The sequence below is a fragment of the Gymnoscopelus microlampas genome, assembly GCF_963454915.1.
Source record: "Gymnoscopelus microlampas genome assembly, chromosome: 2".
In the NCBI taxonomy this organism is placed as follows: domain Eukaryota; kingdom Metazoa; phylum Chordata; class Actinopteri; order Myctophiformes; family Myctophidae; genus Gymnoscopelus; species Gymnoscopelus microlampas.
In genome coordinates this window covers 8,711,476-8,724,367 of record NC_139939.1, presented here as the reverse complement: position 1 = coordinate 8,724,367, position 12,892 = coordinate 8,711,476, and the positions used below count along the sequence as shown (strand labels likewise).

The 12,892-nt window shown below is 43.6% G+C and overlaps 1 protein-coding gene across 1 annotated transcript in view; it reads left to right on the top strand.

The window, feature by feature from the left end:
- Positions 1-12,448, top strand: part of LOC311037586 (phospholipid-transporting ATPase ABCA1-like) — a 75,746-nt gene extending 63,298 nt beyond the window's left edge. The window contains exons 33-49 of the mRNA XM_084046808.1: positions 319-351; positions 468-573; positions 759-833; positions 1,004-1,173; positions 1,891-2,068; positions 2,531-2,646; positions 2,774-2,918; positions 3,185-3,308; positions 3,600-3,729; positions 4,167-4,350; positions 5,201-5,307; positions 5,874-6,015; positions 6,199-6,333; positions 7,053-7,156; positions 7,345-7,437; positions 7,954-8,197; positions 9,208-12,448. Of these exons, the coding sequence (XP_083902934.1) occupies positions 319-351; positions 468-573; positions 759-833; positions 1,004-1,173; positions 1,891-2,068; positions 2,531-2,646; positions 2,774-2,918; positions 3,185-3,308; positions 3,600-3,729; positions 4,167-4,350; positions 5,201-5,307; positions 5,874-6,015; positions 6,199-6,333; positions 7,053-7,156; positions 7,345-7,437; positions 7,954-8,197; positions 9,208-9,351 (2,230 nt within the window). The 3' untranslated portion in view covers positions 9,352-12,448. The remainder of the gene's footprint in view (positions 1-318; positions 352-467; positions 574-758; positions 834-1,003; positions 1,174-1,890; positions 2,069-2,530; positions 2,647-2,773; positions 2,919-3,184; positions 3,309-3,599; positions 3,730-4,166; positions 4,351-5,200; positions 5,308-5,873; positions 6,016-6,198; positions 6,334-7,052; positions 7,157-7,344; positions 7,438-7,953; positions 8,198-9,207) is intronic.
- Positions 12,449-12,892: the final 444 nt, after the last annotated feature.

Genomic DNA, 12,892 nt, shown 5'->3' with positions numbered 1-12,892 from the left:
ACTCTGTTTGACCAGAATGGAACAGAGCCTTCATTAGTATCATTGGTAACACCTGTGAAGGAAGTCAGAAGAGACCCAATTTTTCTCCAAAATGGCTGCTGTGCATAGAGCCTATACAGAACATTTCAGCTTAGACCGACTCGAACCAAGTGTATTACTACAAGCTCACAACGTACCGCATCACAACTAAGAGAATAGTCGATGGTTGCACCCTGGTGCAACCATCGACCATCGTGTAAAACTTTTTTAAACAATTAATGTCTTTCCTCATCCATTTACTTGTTTTAAATTGACATTATCGTTCTTCTCCCCTCACAGTTTGAAGAACAAGATTTGGGTCAACGAGTTCAGGTACGTTTTGAGTCAATAATAGGAGTTTCTTCTTTCTTCTTGTTCATTCATTATGCTTCGTATCATTTCTGCCCGTACCGCTCCGCTGATATTAAAATGAGCATCCCTTCGTGCAGATACGGCGGTTTCTCATTGGGCGCCAGGAAGTCTCAGTTCCTCCCCCATGGCGACGATGTCGACGACGCCATCGCTCAGCTGAGGAGACGCTTCCATCTGGAGAGAGTACGTTACGGACGCTTTCATACTGTAAAACAATAACGCTGTTGTCCACGTTGTACGATGGGATTGAGGTGCAGAGTTGTACTGAACTATCTGGATTATATGCTTTATATCCTGAATTTCACATCCGTGCAGTTTTTTTGACAGTGTTAAGTTAAGCCTCTCTCTCTCTCTCTCTCTCTCTGCAGGGAACAGCGGCCGACCGCTTCTTCCGCAGTCTTTCCAGTTTCATGCAGGGGTTGGACACAAAGAAGAACGTCAAGGTTAGAGTAGGCACACGCACGCACACGCACACACACACACACACACACACACACACAATATATATCCATATCGGTCTTGTCTTTTCGAGTCACAACACTGCAACGTGAACCCGGGTTGCCTCATGTTTTAACGTTCCTCTGCCCCCCCCTCCCCCCTCCGCTCTTCACAGATCTGGTTCAACAACAAGGGCTGGCACAGCATCGGCTCCTTCCTGAACGTCATGAATAACGGCATCCTGCGAGCCAGTCTGCCCGCCGACAAGGACCCCAGCAAGTTTGGCATCACGGCGTTCAACCACCCGCTCAACCTCACCAAGGAGCAGCTGTCTCAGGTGGCACTGTGAGTACTACGAACAGAGATGAGGAGAGGAGGAGGTTTTATGGGCTGGGGATTTTAACCCATTCAATCCGGGGACGCATCTCTGTCATTTTCTTCTTTCTTTGGCTATTCAAAAAATACTATTTTTGAAAAATCGTGAAAATATATTGTTTTAAAGCGAACATTTGTAACTCAGATATTTGCATCTGGGGGGTCCCTGGAACAACATATTTTACAAAGGTTCGCTTTAAAAAATATATATTTAAAGATTTGCACAAACTTTCACGATTTTTCAAAAAGAAAATAGCCAAAGAAATCTAAAATGACAGAGATGTGTTCCCGGATTGAATGGGTTAAGTCAAATCCTCAGATGTTCATTTCACTGTATTCCCTCAGCCTCACCAATAAAGCAATAGAATTATAGAAAAATAACAGAGAAAAAGCAGCACATCTTTATGGCAAAGAGTAAAAATCACCCAAACAAGTTGCTCTTTGCTATGATTGGGTGAAGTAAACTGAAATTAAATAGCAAAAAAGTGAAAAACGAATAAAGACGCTTGGAAAATTGGTCTTTTCTCTTATTCCCCTTTTCTTCAAAAGCAACAAAATAGTTCAGGCCCCTGAAACTGATCCGACTGAAGTCAGTCCAAAACGAGGCGTGGAGTCTCTTTATCCGTGCTACATTTTCTCACATTCCTCCATCTCTCTCTCTCTCTCTCTCTCTCTCCCTCCCTTCAGTATGACCACGTCGGTGGACGTGCTGGTGTCCATCTGTGTCATCTTCGCCATGTCCTTCGTCCCGGCCAGCTTTGTGGTCTTCCTCATCCAGGAGCGCGTCAACAAGGCCAAGCACATGCAGTTCATCAGCGGCGTGCAGCCTTTACTCTACTGGCTGGCCACCTTTATGTGGGACATGGTGAGACAAGACTAAGCAATCTGCAATTAAACTATGAATGTTCCGCCAGAATAGGGGGACGCTAGGTATCAAGTGGTTAAATAATAAACAAACACATTTTCACTGACATGATGAGCTTGTAGATCGACTATTCAAATAGCCTAGGTATAAAATAGGGCTAAAGTGGTTAGTGTATGTTTCATAATATCATAATTTATATCTGTGAGACAAGACTAAGCAATCAGCAATTCAACTTTATCAATACAGCAGAAAGACATTAGATCACTGGTTCTCAACCTTTTTTTTAATTTCAAGGACCTTGATAACTCTTAAGAGCGCACAAACCAAATGGACTCATATTACGGGTCCATGTGGTTAACAGTAGTTAACTATTTATCACATCATACTGTAGATTATGTAATTTCATCTGTTTTACAACACAATGGATGTAGATTTAAGTGTATTATTCTCTCCTCCCCTCAGTGTAACTACATCGTTCCAGCCACCCTGGTCATCATCATCTTCGTGTGTTTCCAACAAGAGGCCTATGTCTCCTCTACCAACCTGCCAGTACTGGCCCTGCTGCTTCTGCTCTACGGGTGAGTCTCACACACACACACCACACACACGCACGCACGCACGCACGCACACGCGTTAGAAAAGCGCTACTGTACGTTCGATGTCTTATTTCTGTGTTATTGATATGTTATTTTGTGTCTCATCCAGGTGGTCCATCACCCCTCTGATGTATCCAGCTTCGTTCTTCTTTAAGATCCCCAGCACAGCCTATGTGGTTCTGACCAGCGTCAACATCCTCATCGGGATCAACGGCAGTGTGTCCACCTTCGTCCTGGAGCTGTTTGGAAGCAACGTAAGCAGCATCACGACTTCAGTGGCTTGCTTACGAGAAATGCCGTTTACAGGTTTTATGCAAATTCATTGAAAATCGGTGGAATGTTATAGCTGACCTTCCTGGTTTTGTGTGTGTGTGTGTGTGTGTGTGTGTGTGTGTGTGTGTGTGTGTGTGTGTGTGTGTGTGTGTGTGTGTGTGTGTGTGTGTGTGTGTGTGTGTGTGTGTGTGTGTGTGTGTGTGTGTGTGTGTGTGTGTGTGTGTGTGTGTGTGTGTGTGTGTTCCAGGAGGTCGGAGGTATCAACGACATCCTGAAGAACGTCTTCCTCATCTTCCCTCACTTCTGTCTGGGCAGAGGGCTGATCGACATGGTGAAGAACCAGGCCATGGCCGACGCTCTGGAGAGGTTTGGTAAGAGCAACGTCAATGACTTACTTACCACTCTCACATCCCGGAACAGCTGACACTGAAATGCTCTGTAGACCATACCTTTACGTCCACGTCCCCACATCGTTGCTGTAAAACGAGAATGCGTTTTGTGTGCTTCTTTGGTCATAGACAGACAGACAGACAGACAGACAGACAGACCTAGATCGATTGATCTAGGTCTTTGTGTAGATAGAAGATATAAACAAGAGGAAATTGTCATGTCTATATGATATTTGATTGTGTTTTCAATGTCTTTTCATCGTGCTTCCCCAGGCGAGAACCGCTTCCGCTCTCCTCTGGCGTGGGACATGGTGGGGAAGAACCTGTTCGCCATGGCCGTGGAGGGCGTGGTCTTCTTCACCATCACCGTCCTCATCCAATACCGCTTCTGCATCAAGAACAGGTAGGCGGGGACCTTCCTCCTCTTACACTTTTCAGTCACAAAATGTATTTATATAGAGTTGTATGGTGATGTCGCACTGCACAAATAGCAGATCTACAAGTCAGACACAGTCACCAACTCAGACACTGTCATACGACTGCGTCAGGCTTAACCCTTTAAGACCCGGAACGCATCTGTGTCACTTTAGATTTCTTTGGCTATTCAAAAATAGCAGATCTACAAGCTCATAGCGCGGCACCGAGTGCCGCGCTATGAGCTTGTAGATCTGCTATTTTTGAAACATCGTGATTTTTTTTTTTTTTTTTTTTTTTTTTTCAAAAACTGTTAGGATTTAGAAAACATTTTTTAAGAATCGTCTCAGGTCTTAAAGGGTTAAATCATGTCATATCTCTTACCGGAGGGTTGACGTTTGCCTTGTCTCATCTGGTCGTCCCCAGGTCGTCCAGCAGTCACCTGAAGCCCATCGGAGAGGAGGACGAGGACGTGGCCAGGGAGAGACAGAGGATCCTCAGCGGAGGAGGCCAGGCCGACATCCTGGAGCTCCGGCAGCTCACCAAGGTCTACAAACGCAAGCAGAAGCCCGCCGTGGACCGCCTGTGTGTGGGCATTCCTCGAGGAGAGGTGAGACGCATGCAAAAAAAACATAGAGTCCTATGAAAGCAACGGCCCTTTATTAACATTATTTTAACAAACTCCGGAACTCATTTTTATGAATAAAACCATCTGTATGGTAGATAATACAATATAACTAGCACGTGTGCAGTGGTTGGAGGTGGTTACACTACTCTCAGGTAGGACCACCTAGTACTACACCTACTGTACTAGTACAAAACGTAGTACTACTAGGCTCTATGCTCAGCAGCCATTTTGGAGAAAAATTGGGCCTCTTCTGACTTCCTTCACAGGTGTTACCAATGATACTAATGAAGGCTCTGTTCCATTCTGGTCAAACAGAGTCAGGGTGCTGATATTGTGCATGTTGGCTCACTAGAAATACTAGTGGGTCTCAAAGTGTGGTCCAGGGACCCTCATGGTTCCATGAGAGGGTGTAACTCTGAGAGTGTACAAATGGAACCAAATGGACCCTCCCGGGTCCATTTGGTTCCATTTGTACACTCTCAGAGTTGTGGGGGTCCTTGAAATTAAAAAGTTTGAGAACCACTGTGCTACACTAAATGGAACAGAGCCTTCATTAGTGTCATTGGTAACACCTGTGAAGGAAGCAAGGAAGGGGCCCAATTTCTGTCCAATATGGCTGCTGTGCATAGAGCCTTGCCTCTCGACTGAGCTGTAGAAATTATGTTGGTCTCTCACGTGATGATTCTCGGGTCCGAATGCAGGGTAGGGCGTAAAAAGTGATGTATTTGGAGCGTCGGAGTGAACAGTTTGAAACAGAATATCTGGTCATCATCATTATACTAAAATGAGTATTGACTTGTTCCTGAAAACCTGTGTGTCGTCTGTCTTTCAGTGCTTTGGTTTGCTGGGGGTAAACGGAGCAGGAAAGACCAGTACCTTCAAGATGCTGACGGGAGACAATCAGGTCACCAGTGGAGAAGCTTACCTGAATGGCAAGAGGTACAAGTCATCAATAACATACAGTCATTTTATCTGATCAACCAAATATTACAACTAGAAGGACTCGTTAAAAATCACGCAAATCTCTTAACCCTTTAAGACCAGGAAAGCATCATTTGTGTCGTTTTAAGATTTCTTTGGCTATTCAAAAATAGCAGACATTCAAGCTCATAGCGCGCTACCTATGAGCTTGTAGATCTGCTATTTTTGAAAAATCGTGAAAACGTGTTCAAATCTTGGAATATATATTTTTTGGTAAAAATATATATCTAAAATAATAATAATAATGTAAAGTATAAATTAGTTACGGGGACCCCCCTCCCAGAAGCAAAGATTTGAGTTACAAATGTCCGCTTAAAAATTCAAATAATTGCACAAATGTTTATTGTATATCTGCTATTTTTGAATAGCCAAAGAAATCTAAAATGACAGAGATGCGTTCCCTTGCACTCTGAGAGAGAAATCAGAAGAACATTCATTATAGAAAAAATTGTCAGTGTTAAGTTACAGTGTTTTCTAGAGAACTTATTACCTCTCTCTCTGTGTGTGTGTGTGTGTGTTCGTAGTGTGACTACGGAGATAGATGAGGTACATCAGAACATGGGCTACTGTCCGCAGTTCGATGCCATCAATGACCTGCTGACTGGTCGAGAACATCTGGAATTCTACGCCATCCTGAGAGGAGTGCCAGAGAAAGAAGTCTGCGAGGTCAGTCAAAAGCACTCACTCACTCTCTCTCTCTCTCTCACACACACACACACACACACACACACAAAATTAAAGAAAAAATATTCTCTACGTTGCTAAAACAAGAAAGAATTCTGGGAAAAAAAGAAGTAAGAAAACCACCATATTCCACCACTAACCGCCTGTTCTCCTCCTCTCCACTAGGTGGCAGACTGGGGCATACGCAAGCTGGGGCTGATGAAGTACGTGGACAAGGCGGCGGGCAGCTACAGCGGAGGCAACATGAGGAAACTGTCCACCGCCATGGCGCTGATAGGAGGACCACCTGTAGTCTTCCTGGTCAGTAACGCTCTCACTCGCTTATTTACACCAGCCATTCTCCCAACCAAGTGATTTATCCAAGCCAGATTGATCGATTGACTGATCATTAAATTAAATTATGCTCTTAAAATGCATGTGGCCCATCTATCTGACCACTTGCACATCTGCTATTTTCGATCGTTCACTGGGGCTCATGGGGTTAATCCAACCTTGCACTCAGGGAGTAACTCTGGACAAGAGAGTCTGCTAAACCAGGGGTCTTCAACAGGGGGTCCGGGACCCCTAGGGGGCCCTCAGAGTTATTACAGGGGGGGCCGCCAAATCTTTGTGTGATATATTTTTTTACATTAACCACTAGCATCCCTTTTCTGAGGAGAACGTTAGCCAAAAATAGCCGATCTACGAGCTCACAACGCCTCGCGCTGCGAGGCGTTGTGAGCTTGTAGATCGGCTATTTTCGGCAAAGACATATAGGTGTAGAGGGGAAAGAAACAGCAGACCAAGTAAAACTAAAAACAAAAAACAGTTTAATCTGCAACACAATGTTATGGGGGTCCCTGCATCATCTCTTTCTCAGCTAGGGGGTCCTTGGCCTGAAAACGTTGAAGACCTCTGTGCTAAACAAATCAGAAGAACATAGACTTGAAAGTTGAAAGGAATAAGTTGCGCCTCACTGTACGACCATGGTCATATAAAAGTCGCTGAAACGTATCTTCTGTGCTTTATTGTGTCGACAGGACGAGCCAACGACAGGGATGGACCCCAAGGCGCGGCGTGCCCTGTGGAACGCCATCCTCAGCATCATCAAAGAGGGACGATCTGTAGTGCTTACCTCTCACAGGTTAGCAGAATCACTTACTTCTGTTTTGTGCACAAACTAGGGAATGAGTGCTACAATACAATGACGACATGTGTGTACATGGGGCTACTAGAGATACCCATGTCTTCGTAGGGTACTTGTCCACAGCATTTGTTTTGCGTTATGTACCAGCGTGTTAACGTCTTTGTGTTACTACGTGTAACCTACAGTATGGAGGAGTGTGAGGCCTTATGTACCAGGATGGCCATCATGGTGAACGGCAGGTTCCGCTGCCTTGGTTCCGTCCAGCACCTCAAGAACAGGTGAGAGAGTGTGTGTGTGTGTGTGTGTGTGTGTGTGTGTGTGTGGTGGGTGGGAAAGTGGACAAATTCCTATCAGCTGCGTGTGAAATGGCCAAATAACGGACTTACAGCTGTAAAGGAGTAGTTGTTCCCCAAAAAAGGCCTTTCTTTTTCTATCATTTACTCATTTACTGTTGGCTTGAGTACAAGTATAATTTCTGTTTGCATGACATTCCGTTACAATGAATGAATAATAAAAACATATTATAATATATAATAAATATATTATATTATATATATATATTATAATAACAAAACACTTCATTAGTTGAAGTAAAATGGAGGCCAATATTAACAACAGCAAAACATTATCAAAAATCTGTTTATAAACTCCAAAACAACGCTCCACAAGCAGATTCAGAATAGATTAAAAAAACAAACAAAGGTCCATAATTAGAGCGTCCTCCTGTCTCTCCCTGAACTGAACCAGGAAGTGAGCTCATAATAACCTCTTCCCTCTCTTAAACACCAACCCAGGTTCGGAGACGGCTACACCATCATCCTGCGGGTGGCGGGTCCGGACCCAGACCTGCGGCCGGTCATGGGGCTGATCGAGCGAGAGCTGCCGGGCAGCACGCTGAAGGAGAAGCACCGCAACATGCTGCAGTACCAGCTGCCCTCCTCGCTCACCTCCCTGGCGCGCATCTTCTCCCTGCTCTCCTCCAACAAGGAGGCCCTCAGCATAGAGGACTACTCCGTGTCCCAGACCACTCTAGACCAAGTAAGAAGACCCCCCCCCCCCCCGTCATGCTGTTTGTTGTTGTTGTTTAGTAATGGCAGTGGTGGAAAGTAACTAATTACATTTACTCAAGTACTGTACTTAACCCATTAAGACCTGAAGCGATTCTTTAAAAAAAATCTAAATCCTAACCGTTTTTGAAAAAAAAAAAAAAATCGAGATTTTTCAAAAATAGCAGATCTACAAGCTCATAGCGCGGCACAGAGTGCCGCGCTATGAGCTTGTATATCTGCTATTTTTGAATAGCCGAAGAAATCTAAAGTGACACATATGCGTTCCAGGTCTTAATGGGTTAAGTACAATTTTGAGGTACTTTTACTTTACTGGAGTATGTCCAATTTTCGGCACTTTTACTTCTACTCCACTACATCTCAGAGGCAAATATTGTACTTTTACTCCACTACAATTATTTAAGTAAATCAGTCAATAATTTGGCCTAAGTCAGGTTTAATCCTATTTAAACCTATTTAAATCTCTTATGTTACTTAACTTGACAGACGGTGTTATTTTTATGTTAATAGTCATCATTTGTTATAGACGTTTTGGGTGAAATGATTAAGAAATATCATGTAGTTTTGTTTTGGAATCAGTCTTTTATATGTTCTGAAGAACTTTAAAAAATTACTTAGGCCATTAGTTTAACCCATTAAGAACTGGAACGCATCTGTGTCACTTTAGATTTCTTTAGATATTAAAAAATAGCAGATATACAAGCTCATAGCGCGGCACCGAGTGCCGCGCTATGAGCTTGTAGATCTGCTATTTTTTTTAAATCGTGATTTTTTTGTGTGTGATTTTTTTCCAAAAACATCTCACCCGTCCATCATCCCCCTAGTAAACAAACGGCCGATAGTGTTGAATGACATTCATTCATTGTTTGCATGGTGGTCGTTTTTGTTCACACATGGTCTCACAGGGAATATTAGCACAGGGCCGGGCCGGCCCCCTGTACTGTAACGTCCGTCTAACTGTCGCTCCGTCTCCCCCGCTAGGTGTTCATTAACTTCGCCAAGGACCAAAGTGACGAGGACCACCTGAAAGACCTCCACCTGAACAAGAGAGACGCCGTGGTGGTCGACGTTTCCAAACTCAACACCTTCCTCATGGACGACAAGGCACGGGAGAGCTCCGTGTGATTCTACAACCAACCACTAGGGGGGGGGCAGAGACTAACAACTCCCCCGTCCTCCCACAACAACCCCACCGACACCACCACCACCAACAACCACCTCCACCAATCAGAAACAAGGACCACTTAACGGAGGACATGTTCTTTCTTTTTTTATTTAAATTTATTTTTTAGTCTTTTTTAAAATGATCATTTCCTCAGTGGACCTGCTGATAAGCACACAGCCTCTCGAACAAGATGAGGCGGGACTTGCAGGCGTTCAGACAAGACGCTGAAACAATGACAGAAATTCAATGCAAATCAATGCAAAACTACTATGTGAGAGCTAACTGTTAAGCTACTAAGACGCGAGGGGGATTGGCGTGGAGGTAGAAGACCGGTGCTTCTCCTCCACAGCGCGGACGGGTTGAAACGACGGACCGAACAGACTTGAAGCGGAATCAGTCCCCTTCAGGGGGGGCTTGTTCACTCACTGGACGAGGCGGCTGGGACCCCCAAAAAGGTCGACGGTTTGGATCCCGTCCGTCGTCATATATATATATACGAGCGATCAAATGGTGGGGGAACGTGCAACACTCGCTGGACCGAGCGTTGGAAGGAGGTCGAGAAGTCGTCGGCTTGAACGGGGGCCGTTTCGGGCGGGGGGAAGTGGAGTTATCGCGGCACTCAGTGGAAATGTGTTACGTGCTATGCTCTGGTGTTAGCAAAAACGTTAAAAGATGCGAAAAATGTACCAATCGTTCACACACTGCCAACGGCCCACAGGAGGAGGGATTGTTGTTTTATATTCAGGGTCAAATCTCTCTCCATCTCTCTTTCGTTACCATGTGCAGTTGTTTTATAGCGACGATGATTGATAAGAGGCTTCTACGATTCAACCGATCTCACTTAAAAAAATATATATTTAATGCCAGGCAAAACTGTTTCTAATTTGATCCATTTAGCTTCATTTATGTTTCTCTCTTTCTTTCGTTCTTTTTAGACTATATGCATCTAATAGGCCAATTTAACCTCGACAGAGTTTTGCGTTGGATTATTTGATATTGATTATGGTAGATGACTTTTTCTTTCTGTTATTTGCTGGGGTTTTTTTTCAATGTATTTTGACATTGTCCAGCACAGTGCCTATATGCGGCAACATCCTGAGTGTCAGACTAAGGATGTTGCTGTGTACTGTACCATGGTCGAGAGAGAATTCACAGCACTCCAACAACAACAACTCCACCACCATCGACAACAACAATGTACATAGGCTACCGAGGAATGTATGTGACAGACAGGCAACATCGACAGTCGAACGGTGACACCATGCATGAAAGGGCGGTCAAAGCAATTGGCTTTCACTGAGACTCCTTTGAATCAAACGGCAGGCGACGAAACCAAGAGGAACAAAAGATGATTGTCACTGCAGAATATTGCTCCAGTAGGCGTGCAGAGATGTGACGTAAAGTGAAAGTGAAAGCAAAGGACTGATAGATTTGTGTTTATCAGTCTTCGAAAGTACCCTGGAAATATATATTGCATGCTCTCCAATGGGCCACACACACGTACACACACACACACCAAGACAATCCTCACTTCTACTGTGTGTGCCAAAGCATGACTTGTCAGATGGGCTTATTAAGGACCTGAAGCGGACTGAAATCATACCCTATTGTTGTTGGATTTCGCGAGCATATACTGTACAGTAAGCAGTACATGTGGAGTCTAAGTCCAGGTTCTGTTGTAAAGAAGAACATGTGTATTAAATGTGACTAATGAGCTAATTAATGAGAACGTTCCATTTGGTAAGGCCTTAGATCCCATCGATGGAGAGGATTTTTTTTTTTAATCCAGTGCAACCCTGTTAGCTCCGGTTGGCTAGCATCCTCTCCGTGTATGGGATGTAGAGGCCGATACCCATTCCATGGGCAGATGCTTTTATTACGCACCTGTGTGTCATCAGAGACGGAGCCAGCACAGATGTGGATATTATGTGCGATAATAATATTGTGATGTTGTCAAAAGAAAAACAAAAAAAAGAAGAAAAATACAGTACTTGTGAAGTGTAAAACACAGCACCGGTGCCAAATGGAGCTGAATGTGTATTTTTAATCGACCAGCATAATTCTGAGGACACAACGATTCGTACCATCAAAGTTGCGTGTTTTTTTTTCTTTTCAAATGTTTTTTAGCAAACATGTAGGTGTACAATCCGTGCTCCCTTAATTCAGTTTCTCGTCTTTGTATCTTTAGTGCAGTTGCCAAACGTCAGTATCTTTGTGAAACATGTCTACACGCATTAGCCATCACGACGTTGGAGACATTATTACACATAAGCGTCCAGACTTTCACAATCATTTATCCTCTCCCATTTTTAGGAGGTTTCAGTTCCCTATTTTGTAAACGAGACACAGCTAGCCAGTGAGACAAGCCGTCTGGTTCGTCACACAGAATGAGACACAAAACAGGGACCACGTCAGTGAGTGCACTTCCCGAGTGCTTCTAATCCAACGCACCTGCCATCGTTCGACGTTGTGGGTCGGTGGGGGTGCTCAACTTTATTATATCTCTTGTGAAGGGTTTCTATTTATTTATGGGGTGCACACGCAGTGGGGTGTCGAGGCCTCGGAACCGCCAATAATATGGGTCCAGTTCTCAGCCTAATCCACATGGACACCCACAGCTGTGTGGAAAACCCACTGAGCACTTTATGACCAGAGTCCTTCATCCCAACACATCCAGGTGCAGGGCTCTGGTTATTCGCACGTCAAAACATTGAGACTATTAAAGAAACCTTTTGCACTGGAACACGGCGGACAAGAAAAAGACTATATACCACTATCATGTTCTAAGAAACGCGAACTTGTTCCAAGGGAAGGCAATTAGAGGCAGTAGCGTTAAAAGTGCAACAACAAAAAGGAGTTATAGTGAAAAACAAAAGTGACAAAGAAAAGATTTAAAGAGAAAGATAGAAGTGTAATACCATGATGGTGATTTCCTCTTCACGCTATATATTATTTGTTTACATTTTGAAGTATTAAACAGTGGCTGTTTGAGTCTGTTACTTGTTGTGTACAGTTACTATTTACATGAATAAATAAATTGATACATTTTGAAAATAACATTGTTGTCATCTATTTCTCGACTGCTGATTTAATGAATTTGACTCATTGTTAAAAGTTTAGTTTAGAAAAAGGACTCGATCAGACTGTGTATAAGTAAGAATAGTCAGTCGAAAACCTGAATTTAGAATGCTTCTCACATAGTATTTATACTAAGCTACGTACTAAGTTTTTGGACATACAGTACAAAAAAGTTATTTGGCATGCTAAATAGTATGTTGGTATGTGATTTCAGACATAGCCCTGAATTTAGTAGTAGTCCAGTAATTCTAGCAAAAGAATCCACTCAGGTTGGACCAAATTGTATTATTTTGTTTCTCAACTGATTTTGACTGGAAATTAGGTCTACTAGCCAGGATAGAAAATCTACCCTGATCTGCTCACTGCTAATACCCTAAATCCAAGATGGCCGCCATTGTGAGTATTTCATTCCAAAAATTGGCA